The sequence below is a fragment of the Seriola dumerili genome, unplaced genomic scaffold (genome assembly GCF_002260705.1).
Source record: "Seriola dumerili isolate Sdu_G_001 unplaced genomic scaffold, Sdu_1.0 BDQW01001125.1, whole genome shotgun sequence".
NCBI classification, from domain to species: domain Eukaryota; kingdom Metazoa; phylum Chordata; class Actinopteri; order Carangiformes; family Carangidae; genus Seriola; species Seriola dumerili.
In genome coordinates, this window is record NW_019175380.1 from 1334469 (window position 1) to 1349418 (window position 14950).

At 44.6% G+C, this 14950-nt stretch overlaps 1 protein-coding gene across 1 annotated transcript; it reads right to left on the reverse strand.

The window, feature by feature from the left end:
* Nucleotides 1-204: 204 nt before the first annotated feature.
* Nucleotides 205-14826, reverse strand: LOC111237972 (alpha-tectorin-like). The gene is made up of 17 exons (XM_022767305.1): nucleotides 14699-14826; nucleotides 8538-8617; nucleotides 7884-7972; nucleotides 7163-7231; nucleotides 6959-7003; nucleotides 6244-6323; nucleotides 5899-6121; nucleotides 4508-4658; nucleotides 4161-4236; nucleotides 4014-4076; nucleotides 3694-3902; nucleotides 3430-3561; nucleotides 2562-2749; nucleotides 2064-2212; nucleotides 1322-1567; nucleotides 717-879; nucleotides 205-264 (listed from the first exon to the last, which is right to left on the reverse strand). The coding sequence occupies exons 1-17, from the start codon at nucleotides 14824-14826 to the stop codon at nucleotides 205-207; spliced, it is 2151 nt and encodes a 716-aa protein (XP_022623026.1).
* Nucleotides 14827-14950: the final 124 nt, after the last annotated feature.

Sequence of the window (14950 nt, forward strand, 5' to 3'; positions counted from 1 at the left end):
GAGGGCGGGATTTTCATCTTTATATAATGACCTGACAGATCTGCGTCTTTTCTTATTGCAGCTCTGAGACAAAGACAAACACACAAATTAAGTTTTCCTCATAGAAAACTTTTCCCTTTTGTGTCACACTGTTTACATCTTTGACCACAGTCATGACACAAACAGAGGCTTTCCTGAGAGAACCATGGAAATCAAACATGGTGTTCAACAGTCTGGAGAACTGGCTGGGACTTTGTGGCACAGAGCCAAACTGGTTTGAATCTTCTGTGAAGGACAGGGACTAGTTTGTGTCCCTGAGGAATTACACATCTGAGTGCAGACAGATGACGTGGAGTTCCCCAAGGCTCCGTCCTCGGGCCTCTTCTGTTCTACATCTACAGGCTTCCACCAGCTCAGACTGTTGAATACAACTAAATATCTCACCATCAGTGATTGGATGATGAGACAAAACTTTCTGTGTGTGTGTATGTGCGTGTGTGTGCGTGTGTGTGTGTGTGTGCGTGTGTGTGCGTGTGCGTGTGCGTGTGCGTGTGCGTGTGTGTGTGTGTGTGTGTATGTGTGTGTGTGTGTGTGTGTGTGTTTGTGTGTGTGTGTGTTTGTGTGTCTGTATGTGTGTGAGTGTGTGTGTGCGTGTGTATGTGTGTGTGTGTGTGTGTGTGTGTGCGTGTGCGTGTGCGTGTGCGTGTGCGTGTGTGTGTGTGTGGACGAGGGCGTACCGGCGCGCAGGTGTTGTTGTTCTTCACACACAGGTTGAGTCTGCAATGCAGGTAGATGTCACCGTTCTTCCCAGTGAACTGGAACATGTTGAAGGAGAAGTAGTTGAATGTTCCCAGTCCGTTGCCGATCACCGTCACTGTGTCGTCGGCTGGGTTGGAGCAGCTGAACAGAAGCGGGAAGACACAGCAGCTGATGAAGTCTATCAAAGTTCAACACTTTGTACCACAGCTTAACCATAGAAGATTTTTATTGGTATTCCTGAAAACATGCTAACAGGTTTATCTGGTCTGAATTCCCCTGTGAGCTCCGCCCAGTGTTTCTGCATCAGCTGGTAAAAATGGATTTGGGCAGGTTGATATAATTTGTAATAAAGTTTTTGAAGCTTTAGGAGGAAAAGTAAAAGTGTGAGAAGCAGAGGGAGAAAGATGAGGCAGAGACACTGTGTCAGGTGAAAGGGACAGGTGTACACAGCTGGTCTAAAAGAAACAGGAAGTTACTTATTGATCAACACAATCAATCTGTCACAGTGATCCAGTGGTCGTTGTCTGAACGTCCAGAGGAACACAGCAAACAGGAAGTGCTATTAACTAACTGTGTCTCTCACCCTTTCATGATCAGGTCGTATCTCAGACTCCCATTGGGCGACGACTGGTCGGTGGCCCAGCAGGAATCGGTCACCACGGAAACCAGTTGGTCGTCCAGCCCCTCGGTCTTCAGCTCCACAAAGACTTTCTGCTGCAGCTGGATTTCGGTGCTTGCATTGATGGCTTTTGTACGGCCGGCATCGCTGTAGGCCTTCATGGTCAGAGTGTAATTCCAAGGTCCAGATATAATCTTCTGGATAACAGAGCTGTACACACACACACACACACACACACACACACACACACATAAATAGATTCACTTTACAGTTACTCTTGTAGCTGAGTTAAAAGGCAAAGAGTTAAGGAGTTAATTAGCCAATCAGAATCAGCTTTGTTCATTGCTATGGCGACTGTGGCCACCAGGGGGAGTCTTGTGACCCATTTAAAGCTTCAATCATATTTCTATGTTAAAGTACGATGACGCAGTAGAGCTCCAAACACATTTCTCCATTCATTCTCTATGGGAAATCTTTCGCTATTTTTGCCATTTATGTTGCCATGGTTACTCAAATTGATAAGAAATGTGACAGCACACCATTTGATACATATTTTATCTGGGTTTTTCACAAAGCTGTGGGAGCAGTTACGCGCCAAATTTCTTACGGAAGAGGAATATGAAGAGGGAGAAACATGCGGGATCATAACATGTAGATATATATGGAAGGCAGACAGTGACCTCAGAGGTGAATGATGGTCACTCACCTGTTTCTGATTTTGAAGGCCATGGTCTTGATCTCTGGCTGGTTGTAGTAGCAGGAGAAGTCGATCTGGAATTGGTCGTGGCGAGTGATGACGCCAGTGTTGTTCTGTTTCATGATGGAGTTCTTGTAGATGATCTGGCTGTTGTTGGCCTGAAGGGTCACAGGGATTCACACAGTGTCACATCCATCTACAGAAGCCTGATGCTAAAAATTCTGCTCTGTTTTTCTGAATCAACAACATAATCATCTCTTAATTCTGAGATAATTATCTTGTTAATTCAGAAAAAAAAGACAGAATTTTCTTCCTTAAGTGAACGCATCACGCTACTGTATTCATCTTCACATTCCTCCTGTAACACCTGACATGTCTTGAGGCGTGATGACAGAATCAGCGTCATATATTAGTTCAGAGACACAGTATCCTGACCACTCCCACTAACGCTGCAGAGCTCAGCTGATTGGCTCATTGAGAGCCAGTCAGGAGAGGACAGACACCCACCATTACCACCGTCCCACAGGTGTTGTTGCTGTCGAAGCTGAAGGTCAACATGTGGGTCTTGTTGTCCATCTCTCCTCTGCAGCTGTTGTTGTTGAGGTGTAACATGGAGTAGTCGACGCCTCTTTCGTTCAGGAGACAACCGGCCAGGGTGACCGTGGCGGAGTTGTTATCGCAGACCGTCGGCTCGCCTGAACAGCAGGACGAGACGAGGAGAATGAAACACACACAAACATGTGACGCTGAGCAAAGCTTCTGCTGTCAGAAGACTGGAGGAGACGTTCATGTTTCCACCGCAGCAGACGTCTGTGAACGCCTCACTTTACTCCACCAGTCAATACTTGTCACATCACTAGTCCATCCAGCGACTGTGTGTAATGTGAAAGTGTCTCTGGTACATGGGGTTAGGGTTTTCCAAATTTCCTATTTCCCAGGTTTCTGTGACAGTGAACGCAACATATATGTGTTTTTGAGAGCTGATCATATAAAACAAGTTTGAACGTGTTCACGTGGAGTTCAGGGCATTTTGAACTATTTCCTGACATTTTTACAAGGAAATAATTGTCAGATTGATTATTGAGGAATCACTAATTTCAGCCCTGCAGTCAATTCTCTGATGATGGAGTGATTCCACGTCATCACAGGTTTTCTGTGTTCATCTACTGACAGCCTGCATCTTAGGCGTTTAGGGGACATCTATAAACTGTAACATGCAGTGAGGATCACCACAGCTAATTTCTACCACACTCACGATGAATCGATGTGGGGTAAAGCAGGTGGTGTCTCGGGGTCTGGGCCCCTGAGAATATGTTTCTCAGCTATAACCTGTGATACTGAACATCACGCCGTGTGGCTGGTTCTCCCTCCTCACCTAAAGTGTTTCTTGATCTGTATTTGGAGGCGAAGATGGCCCGACAGAAGCAGCTGGTTTTACCACTGATGTCGACCGCACAGAACTCATGAGGGCTGCAGAAGGTGTCGTTACAGATGACCTTGGGGGCGGCTGAAAGAGTCAAACAGACACTCATTAGAGTCAGAGAAACAGACCTGCTCTGAGAAGGGACTGTGTGATCCCTCGTCTCGTCCCGTCAGGTCTTAGAAAACAGAGGTGAGTGAAAGTCAGTGAAGGTCTCACAGCAGTTGGCTTTTGACCTCCAGCCCTGCAGGGTTTTGTTGGAAGGCTGTAGGTTGCAGGCGGCGACGTAGGCCTCCAGGAACTGGCACCGACTGAAACCGTCCACCACTGGATATTTGCACAGATTGCTGGTGCAGGCGGTGATGAAGGGCTCTGGGTCGGTGAGGTTGTGGCAGGCGGTGAAGGGCGCCTCCCTCAGGACATTACAGCTGTTGTGGGAAACAGAAGCATCGAGTTCAGTCAACAAGACACATGTGTGTGTGTGTGTGTGTGTGTGTGTGTGTGTGTGTGTGTGTGTGTGTTCAGGTGTGTGTGCTCACCGTTCCGTCACCATGGTGCAGTTGATGCTTGTGTCGTTACGTTCCCTGTGCAGCACCTCACAGCTGTGGGGGGGGGCAGACAGCAGGAGGTCAGGGCTTGGTTTATACACAGTAAGTGCAGTGGGACGTTCAGGTGCAGTGACTCACCTGGAGGAGCTGGAAGCGGACTTCATGTCACTCAGAGTCCTGTTGCCACATAAACCCTGCATGCTGGGGAATCCACCTGAGACAAGGAGTCAGGTGATCAAAGTCAGACTGGAGGCTCACGGCCGCTCGTTAAAAGACAGGTGTCATCACTGATTCAAACCGCCACAGTGTGTGTCCTCTGTGATTCTACTGAGCCAGTGGATCATATGTGTTTTCTCTGTTTAAACTCAAATCACTTCACATTGTTTTGTAAATGAATCTCTCAGTGACCAACACAGCATCATCAGAGCAACATAACAGTGACAGGTGTTCACTGTTGTCACGTGGAGGTGTCGCAGAGACTCTACCTGGCGTGGTGATCTGTGCGGTGTAGCCATCAAAGAAGACGGAAACCTTGGAGAGCGGGAACATGGCGGTGACTCCGGTTTTGTCCTTGGAGAGTTTCACGCCGTGAAGCTGCTGAGGCACGTCACTGAGGCTCAGCACCGTGTCGTTCACCTGCATCACAGCAGAGAGTGGAGGGAAAACGCTGGTTCAAATGTGAGCGACACCGCTGAACAGGAAGTTACTGAGCCCACACATAGGTCCAACACGCCTCCACACCATCGTCTCTGGACACAGCACTCCTCACATGCCTTGAACCATAGAAACCATGTTCTTGCTTGTCTTCGGATGTTCTGAATTCACCACCTGAACCATCCACTTTGACCTACGCCACGTTGCTTACATTTCAGACCTGTCCCATTCGTTAAATGACACCCGACTGTTCTACATAAAGCAGATTACCCATCACTCTGGTCCACCTACAGCCATCTCCTACTTCAAAGCCCAATCACCCTAAATCCTTCAGAAACCCCTGCAGGCTCCCTGCTCCATCAGAGGGTTCAGAGCACAACAGCAACAGATCCTCTTTTCATCTCTGAATCCAGACAAGTCGATCCAGACTAGGCAGTCTTTCAGAATCGGAGCCGCCCCACATCGCGTCCATGAATCAAGCAAGAAACCGCAAGAACAACCTTCATCTAGTGACAGTCAAGCCAGTGAAATCACATTTCAATAATCTAAACTCATCTGCAACAGCAAATACCACATCATGTTTTCTATCAGTGTCATGAGGAAATGTTTTTAAATCATCAACACGTTGATCCTGAACGTCTCAGTCAAATGTTTGTTTTCCACTACAGGATCTGCTCTCACACAACAACCTCCACCTGTAGACGCCAGCTTTATGGTTCTGCTCAGACTCTCAGCTCTGGGTTCAGGTTCAGGGAGAGATCCTGGTCTGGTTTGATACAGAAACAGTTCACCACCTGTTTATTTACATTTAGCCTAAGCCTCTATCTTTCACTGACGCCTGATGATGTCACACAACGCAGGAGACTGTCACAACAAGGGGACAACGAGCGAGCGATCACACGTGGACAGATGTTTTTTTAGCCCTACAGAGGACACGCTGAGAGCCCAGATGTTTTGGAGGAAGCAGTTGGCAGCTGTTGGAGGGCTGCGGACCTGTGCATGTCAGCCCTCTACTGGCTGAAAGGAGAAGTGCGCTGCTTTGCTTTCATTAACGTCAAACCCTCTGCCTGTGGAGGCTTGACAGGAGGCGGGAAAAACAAAGAGATCACATGGTGATGGTTTGAGGCGAGTTGAAGGACGCTGTAAACAGCAAGAGGAAGCATGAACCCACAGTCACAGCTGGATGCTCTGACCTGAGTCCACACCTACACAGGGAGCTCACCTGAACTCTTCCACCTTGTCCCAGGTGAAAGCTGACACCCGAATTGTACAGAATCACTTGGTCCAGAAAACTGATGTCTTTACGGCGGCGGTCCTTGAAGACCGCCTCCAGCCGGACACCCCTATGTGACATCAGAGAGTAAGTACAGCGATTTGGGATGGAGGTCACATTGCCGTCAAACCTGATGACAGTGGAGCCAATCACAGTGCACGTGGATGGGCACCTAACACATGGAGGGAAGGGTGGGTGTTAGTATCATCAACATAAAACAAAAGAGAAAAAATATATTTTCCTAGAAATAAAAATGAGGCATATTTACGGGCAGCTCGTTCCACAGGGACCGACTGTGAGGTTCGCCTGTTGACTGCACTGTACACTGAAGCCTTTTGAGTCACACCCCGAAAAGCTTGGTGAATATAGAGAACCTGGGACAAACACAGATCACTGAGTTACACACCAACTGACAGACAGAGAAATAAGCAACATTAAAACAGTTTGGCCCTGAGTCCCTCCCCTCGTGTTTACCCAGCTCTCTTCAGATTTCTGCCTCCGCCCTGATACAGAGCTGCTGAGTGGAGTTTAGGTTAAATTGTAAATGGACTTGAACTTATACAGCAATTTTCTAGTCTTACTGACCACTCAAGGCTCTTTATAAGTTGTGGTTCATACAACCAAACACACACACACACACACACACACACACATATAAAAGGTAGGACAATAAAACTCAAGATCATAAAGAGAAAATAATACAAGAGAGGAGACGTTTGAAAAGAGTAAAACCAGTAAGAGAAGCAAATTTTTAAAAAATCATACAAAATTAAAGTAGGGTATTAGAAGGAAAACAATCCAGACAATAATCATAGAATATAAGGACATACCAGTAAAACAGCCTCAAAGATATAAATAAATATAAAAATAAATCAATAAAATTCTAATAAAAGCCAGACTGACAAGGTCAGTCTTGAGTTTGAGCTGTTGGTGGTTATTAAACTAACACTAAGCACTAACCTTTGTGCACGCATCCGTCAAGGTAATTGTAGACAGGTTGACTACTGACATTCCACTTATCCAGGATAACACCACGGACAACCAAGTCCACGAGCTGCAGAGGAACGACAGCACAGAGGCCACTGACACACCCTCACACACATAAGAAACTCAACTAAAACTCTATCGTCCATTTGGGCAACTAAAGCAACATGTGTGTGACGTGTAAACATCTTTATCAACTATTCCCCATCTATGTCGTACATGTACTTACATGAGTTTTGCTGGTATAACCAGCAATTCTCACAACTGGTGCGGAAAACTTGCGGAAGTTAAATGCAATCTGGAAACATGAAACAGGTGAGACTCAGAGACTGTTGGAAGATAAAAGCTTTCAGAAAAAACTTCAGATGACCTGAATTGATATAAGAGATCAGACAGACTCTGATGAAACTCACCACAGATGATGTGTTGTTCTTTAATAAGACTATCTCAATGAAACATGTTGAGTTTCCTGAGAGACCTGGCAGGTTGCGATGATATGCTGATGGATAGAGCTGTGCCCTTGTTGAGTTGAACCAATATCCCTTGACGATGTCAGTGTCAAACACCTGGAGACAGTTGTTTTCAACGGTTTCATTTTTAAAGCCTTTGAAACAAATTGCGCTTTGTCCGTTGGTGATATTTACCTGTCAACAATAGGGAGACACAACAAATCAATTAGTAGAAACTCATAATGCATGTGTGTATAACATAATTAAAAAACATAACTGGAGATCGTTTTAGCTGATGGTCAGGAGCAGGACCACACACCAAACACCTCTCTTCCTGTCGTACATGCCTTCCTGCCCTGAAACTGAACTTGTCAGTCATACATTTCCCCCCAGTCAGCCTTGTTGTGGCGCTGATGCAACCTCCACCAAACACAGACTTATAAGATCAACAAGGACAAAGACGTGAAGCTGTTCTCAACTGTCCAGCTTCGTCTTACTCACGTATAAATTGTTGTAACGTTGTCCAAAAAAGTAGATGGGGCAGGCGCTGATATCTATGGTGGTACTGCTTTGAAATTCTTCTCGGGAAGCTGAAAAGGAAACATGGTGAGAGTCAGTTAGAGAAGTCAATCAGGAGGTTGGACCACAGGAGAAGTTGCAAATGTAATTGTTGGGAAAAAGAGAGCCCCAGGAGCCTACAGCACCCTACAGGAGCCTGCAGGAGCCAGCAGGAGCCTACAGGAGCCTGCAGGAGTCAGCAGGAGCCTGCAGGAGCCAGCAGGACCCTACAGGAGCCAGCAGGAGCCTGCAAGACCCTACAGGAGCCAGCAGGAGCCTGCAGGAGCCAGCAAGACCCTACAGGAGCCAGCAGGACCCTACAGGAGCCTGCAGGAGCCAGCAGGAGCCTACAGGAGTCAGCAGGAGCCTGCAGGAGCCAGCAGGAGCCTGCAAGACCCTACAGGAGCCAGCAGGACCCTACAGGAGCCTGCAGGAGCCAGCATGAGCCCATGTAGATTCACAGGACAACTAACAGTTTAGAGTTTACTAACGGCTCAGCCTGATAATGATCTTCCTGCTTCAGTTGGTTCTCAGTTTGCTGATGATGGTAGAGTTTCAAAATGGCTGCCGTGTGGATGAGGTGGTGTGTGTTCTTACCTACAGTCTGGCTGAGTGCAGCCAGGTAAAGCAGGACGAGGAGCATGTTGGAGGAGAGTCCGGAGTCTGCTGACAGAGAGCTGCAAGACAGAGCAGTGACACGTTCACCTTCACACAACTCTGTGACATCACATCCAAAGACTCATTCGGTTGAGCTCAGCTGATCTCAGACCACATTTCCACACAGTCTCCTCTCTGTGAGTCCATCACAGTCTGTTTGGCTCAGCCTCACAACAAGACACATTTTAAGAATGAGTAACTGAAATTAAAGATAAATATGACAACAACAAAAAAACTTTACTTTTTTACTTTGTCGATGCTCAAAAGATTCTTGTATTGAGATCATTAAAATTTTAATTTTCAACACCTAATCATTCACATCAGGGCTGCTGTAGGCAACATGCAGTGACAGCAACTCTTCTGAAGAACACGTATAACCTCTTTTCCAACAAACAGGAGCTATGTTGCCATGGATACAGTGAGTTAATCTGTGGCTGTTATATTTTGGAAAATGAAGTGTAGTAAATGATCTAATATCAGTTCCTGTTTGTTGTGAACCATTGATGAACTGACAGCTGTCACTGATCACTGACTGTGCAGCTTCTTCTTCTGTGGTTTCTCATCAGACCTGTGGAGGTTTATTTACAGCGTGTTCTCATGTCTTCAGGTCTGACTGAATCATGACTCAGATTTTTATCTGATGTGAGTTTCACATGTTTTTGGATGTTGATGTTTGACGACGTATTAAATGACTATGTTGATCTGATTTGATGCAACATGTAAATGAATGTAACCGGTAGTATAAGTGCAAGGAGCTCTCAGACACTTTGATTTAGTCAAAGCAGCTCTCAGAGTAAAAGGTCAGAGACCCCTGACCTATAGGCTCGTAGTGCATCATATTAGGGGTAAAATATTTTTTTATTTTGTTGGTAAAGTTGGAAAATCCTCCTCCAGCACAGCACGTCATCAGGGAGAAGTCTCCACTGATCTTCTGATTATTAACTGAGTATTCACATTCACAGCTGCAGACTCATTATGGTAGAACCATGTATCAACTCCTACATACAGTTTGATCTGTTTGCAAAACTCAAAAGTCCAAATGTAATGATATCAACACAGTAAATGTGACCTGAGCAGAATAAAGTTTTGTGTGGTTTTGATGGGGTTTTCTAGGCCTGACTCACCACAGTGCAGAAACAAAGAGGCAGAGACAGAGTCTTACCTTCTGGAGGTTTTCTGGACGACCTGGGAGAAGATGTCCTCTGCTGTCCTCAGCTCTGCTTCAGGTTCCTCTTGCTCAGGTCTCGGAGAGATGTGGTCTCACTCTCTGCTGCTCCTCCTTTTATACGTTTTCAGCCCAAAAGACATGTTCAGCTATTTTCGTCAAACTGGTTTTAGCACATTACAGAGTGACACAAAGAATTGCTGTAAAATATGTTGTTTTGCATGTTGTTGCTAGGGACACATAAACCCTAGGGTGCTCTCCACCAAAAAACATGATTGCACATATTGCACAAGTAGAAGCCAGACAAAATCAAAGAAATAAAGTGACAATAAAATAATTCACCAGAGCCCCAGCTGCACAGCAGCAGGTTGAACAGATCCACCAGTTGGTTTCCTGCTGACTTTATTGGCTGTGTTGACCACTTTCACCAGGATATCATATATGAATAAAACTGAAGACATTAAAGTGTAGTTCAGGCCACTTTCTGCTGCTGCCTGCTAAACAGCCTCCAGAATACTAACACCAAAGCCAGTGAGCTTCATGAGATGATGCAAACAAATATAACTACTTTTTACAACTAAATACGTGCCTAGATAACTGAACACTTCTAAAACTTGAAATGATGCTGATCACCAATTCTTTGCTCTGGCCAGTAAATTTGCACAGTTCTTGTAGTGCTCGTGCTGTACTTCATACAGTCTGCTTCATGTACAGCATCACCTTTTTTTGGCATGTATAAGACTGATAAGTGTTTGAGTTTGTGGATCCTCAATCCGTCGACGCAGTTTGGAAAATAAAACATTTGACGAGACACATCTCTGTGAAGCTCCTGCAGTCATTAAAGCAGACCCTCTCAGCATCCACGTCAACTCATGTTGTAACTGTCCCTCACAATAAACAGCACTCCCTGGAACTCTTGAATGGCAGCAGGGGCAATCACTTCATTGGGATCATCAGGTGGGCACACAGCATCTCCAGAGGGCGCAGCGTCTAGTGCCCCTGTCCACTTCTAGCCCTCCTCTTGCTCCCCTTACAGCCCAGATCTGGTCCTTTCTCTTCAGTCAAAGCCAGTGTCTGATAATACACCTGGCGGCCTCCTACAGTGACCTGAAAACCCTCAAACTCCCATCTCTTTCAGGGGCACTTGTGCTCTCCAGGCCAGACCTCTCAGATTTGTTGTCATGATCTCTGGTGGAAGGATGAGCTTCTAATCTAGATCCACCTGCATCTTACAGCCACAGGTTTGATTCCCTTACTTGTATCTGGAGGTTTTGGGTGATGGCGTTAGAGGACCCAGTAGTTTGGGGAGATGGGGCATTGGCAACAGTTCTCCTGTGATCCAGGATACCAGATACTGGATTGTGTTTCCAAGTATAGCGGCCTTGGGAAAGACAGAAGTTTTGCAGCCGGTAAGGATGCACCTTAAAAGGTCCCAGTTCTTAATGGATCCTCAGTAGGATGTCAGTTCTCATTACATGAGAAGAAGTAAAACAGGCTTTTTGTTGCTGGTTCTTTGATTCTGGGTAGTGGACCCTTTGTCCATAAGGTGACTACAGTGCTATGATCTAAATAAAGAAGTAACTGCTGAGCAGACTGTCAGGCGAGTGGCAGTGGTGGGAACACACCGAGGAGTGATGTAATTATTATCTGTCCTGTAAATAATGACTCACTGTGATGGAATGGTGGAACTGTCTCCTTATTCCATCACTGCCACAGGGGCGACACAAAAGCTCCACAGACACCAACAATAACAAACTGGTTTCAACCAGTGGACATTTTTACCTGATCTGAGATTTATTGATAACAACTGGAGGGTGACAATGGTTTGGGGTAATTAGAGGCCCACAGCTCACTTCGCTGGTTCATCCAGTCCTGACCGAGAGGACCGGTTTATGTTGGTGTTCTCGTTCACACAGGATTTCATTATGTCATTCAGGATTGTGATTGAGCAGGAAAGTTTTTAAAGGGTGAAATAATTTGTGTTTCTGCCTCCAATGAAGTCGACTTCAAGGGCATCATCCTTTCTCTTTTTTAAGGGCATAAAGAATATGAGGGAGCTGATAGAAATGAATGACTCACAACCACTGAAATGGTTGTTTGACATATAAATCATTCATTCATCCATTCATCCATTCACAAACTTTATAATAGTAAAATTTACTTGCATGGCAACTTTCATACAAGAAATGCAGCTAAGTGCTTTACAACAAAAACATTACATGTTGTAAGATAAGATTAATTAAGTAAAATAAATTGAATAATAATAAATAGAAAAAAATAAAAATAAAGTGTTGAACTGCACCTCAGCTGACAACATCTGAACTGCATTAAAGCCAAAGAGCTACATCAAGACAAAGGCAGACAGTAAAGATTTATTTATTGATGTATTTATAACTTTTATTTATATTCTGATGCATGTTAGAGAACGCATGTTCCTTTACAGCAACGCCCTATTTACAGTGAAAAGAAATGACCGGGAGGAAAAACACATGAAACACAGCAGAAGTTAGAAAACATGAAGCAGTTACAGACACGTACAAGTGTTTGGTTTTTAACTCAGACTGCTGCTCTAACAGGATATAGGTAGTTGACAAATAAATGATAAGATAAGCCTTTTTGTAAAACACCATTTTTAATGAAACAATACATATTTATTCATTCATGAATATAACGGGTCAATAACTTTGTCAATTTTGTTATTGTTTTTCGTTAGTTTTAGTAACGGTAATAACCCAGCCAAAAACAACTTCAATAATATATATATAGCATGAAAGAGATTTTCATACAGTTATTTATTTAAAATGAAATTATGAATAAGAATATTTTCCCCCATGACTTGTTGGACTTTTTCCAGAACTAATTAAAGACAAATGAATGATATATCTCCATCTATACTCAGTACTTATCTTTTTAAGATATCTTTGTAATAAAAAAACGTGTTGCATTAAAGAAAGAGTGAGAGGTTTCACATTAGGGTTTTTCTGTCTCTTCTCTCACTTATCTTCATGACATTTTTTAACAGTCGCCAAAACATTGTCTGGAAAAACAGCAGAAAATATTTTAATTTAATTATTGCTTTTTAAAACACTGAAAATTGTCAAAAAAACAGGAAGGAGTTAAACAAATCAGATCATTTAAAATGCTTCTTTAAGAGACCTTGTCCTCTTGTGTCACATGTTTGTCCTTTGACGTGACAGTAACAGGTATCACACCTGTGGACATTTTCGGTCACAGCAAAGAATGTACTGAGTCAGCAGTTAACCTTCTTATTACCTGACAATGGCAGGTAGAAGGACACATTTGCATGTTGTTCATCGCGCCCAAAACACAAAGCTATTTCACCTCTTTAAGCTGTGACGTCACCCACGAGGCCCTGGGGCGTGTCTCACAGGGACGGTTCAGTCTGGTCTGCCGTGTCGGGCCATCGGATCAGTCTAATGCTAGTGTCGTTTAACAGAAATCAAGACTGACTCATTTTTTAAAGCCAAAAACAATGGACACCGCACCCCCAGGCTAACTCAGGTTACCATGGTAACAATCAATGACGCCTATGCTGACCACCGGCACCCAACAGCAAAAAACCAGGAAAATATAGCTCGTAATTTATGGTTGGCTAACATTGCTATGGAGAGAGCAGCCAAATCTGATCTTTCTTTTATTGTTACACTCTTGAGACACACACAACAATCGATTATTAGATCAAAATCGACCCTCATTTGAGGTCGATCTTTTACACTCTCCTGTGGATGTGCTACAACGACTTCCGGTCAGGTGAGCGGAGGTGTGGAGCTGCCGGAGCTACGTTTTCGTAGCCTAGCCTGTTAGCTTAGCTAGCTGAGTAGATGTCTCCAACGCGGCTTCATTTGTTCGACGCAAGTCAGTAAATGTTTGTAAACCCGTCACCGTGGTAACAGTGGGTACATAACCTTTGAAACGGGCCGCAACTCAACCGTGCGCGTGCACCGTAGGAGCGCTCCGGTAAGTAAACAGACAGCACTACACCTCTGCACGCGAGAGACAGGTGAGGCCCCAATGAAGTCAGCGGCATCTCTTATTTCTTGAGATGCGTCCAAAGTGTTAGTCGTGTTAAATAGACAGTGCATTCATGTAACTGCTTCGTGTCCATTCGTAATATAAACATTAATGTTTTTAATAAAGCACCAGGTTAGAAGAACAATTTACAGCGTCAGTTCTCTGAGAATCTCATTCATATCCAAGAAAAACTGATGTAACTGAGAAATCTCAGACTGAATCAAATCAAATCGAATCAGGAAATCAGTGGTGATACCCAGCCTCGGATGTAATTGTTGGATTCTAACTAAAGACAAACATTTTCTGCTGGGGTAGCCTAAATGGAGCTCAGCGGTTGGAAGCATTTCTTGGTCTGCCATTTTTTTATTTTGAAACTAGTTGTATCCCTCCGCCACTCAGACTAGTTCCAGGTTACATCCCTGTTTATCCAGAGTCAGAGACAATATGAACCGTTAGTGTGAAATATTGTTGCTGAAATTGCTGTGAAGTCTTGAGTACTGGATAAAAAGTGCTTTGTGTGGTCATACTGACCTTGACCTTTGACCTTTGACCACCAGAATCTAATCAGTTCATCTTTGAGTCCAAGTGAATGTTTGCGCCAAGATATCGTTTCTCATCTCACTCTGCAGCCGGTCAGGATTCACCTCAGAGGTCCCGGTCCCTGATGGATCCTCAGCAGGAAGTCAGTTTCCGGTACATGAGAAGAAGCCGGTTACTGGACACTTTGTCCAGAAGGTTCCTGGACGAGAGAGAGAAAATCCAGTATTTAACCTTTAGACAGTATGTTTGTTGAATGACGTCCTTTATAAGTTCCCTAACCGTATAGTGACCACTACCTTGAGACCAGACATCATTCTCTTGTCCGAGTCCACCAAACTCGAGGTTCTGTTGGAGCTGACAGAACCTTGGGAAGACCGCTTGGAAGAGGCCTTTGAAAGGAAGCCAGGGCCTGGTACAGCCGGTCTCAAGTCGCCGCATGGAGCGCAAGGTTGGATTTTGGGGTTTGCCCAGAGCCTTCAGTTCGATGGGCATCGAAGGAGTGAGGAAGAGAAAAGCTCAATGGTATGCACATACACATATATGTGAGTATTTTTGCATATATTTGAGAAATATGCAATAAAAATAGCTTCTTTCGTGAAACGCCATTCTAAACACA

Excerpts from the sequence above, each read along its gene's own strand:
- LOC111237972 (XM_022767305.1), bottom strand. The coding sequence starts at position 14,826 with ATGCCCATCGAACTGAAGGCTCTGGGCAAACCCCAAAATCCAACCTTG. Across the intron at positions 8,618-14,698 it reads TTCCAAGCGGTCTTCCCAAG|CTCTCTGTCAGCAGACTCCG; the intron begins GTTCTGTCAGCT and ends TCTGTCTTGCAG. Across the intron at positions 265-716 it reads ACAACAACACCTGCGCGCCG|AAGATTCAAACCAGTTTGGC; the intron begins GTACGCCCTCGT and ends TGTCCTTCACAG.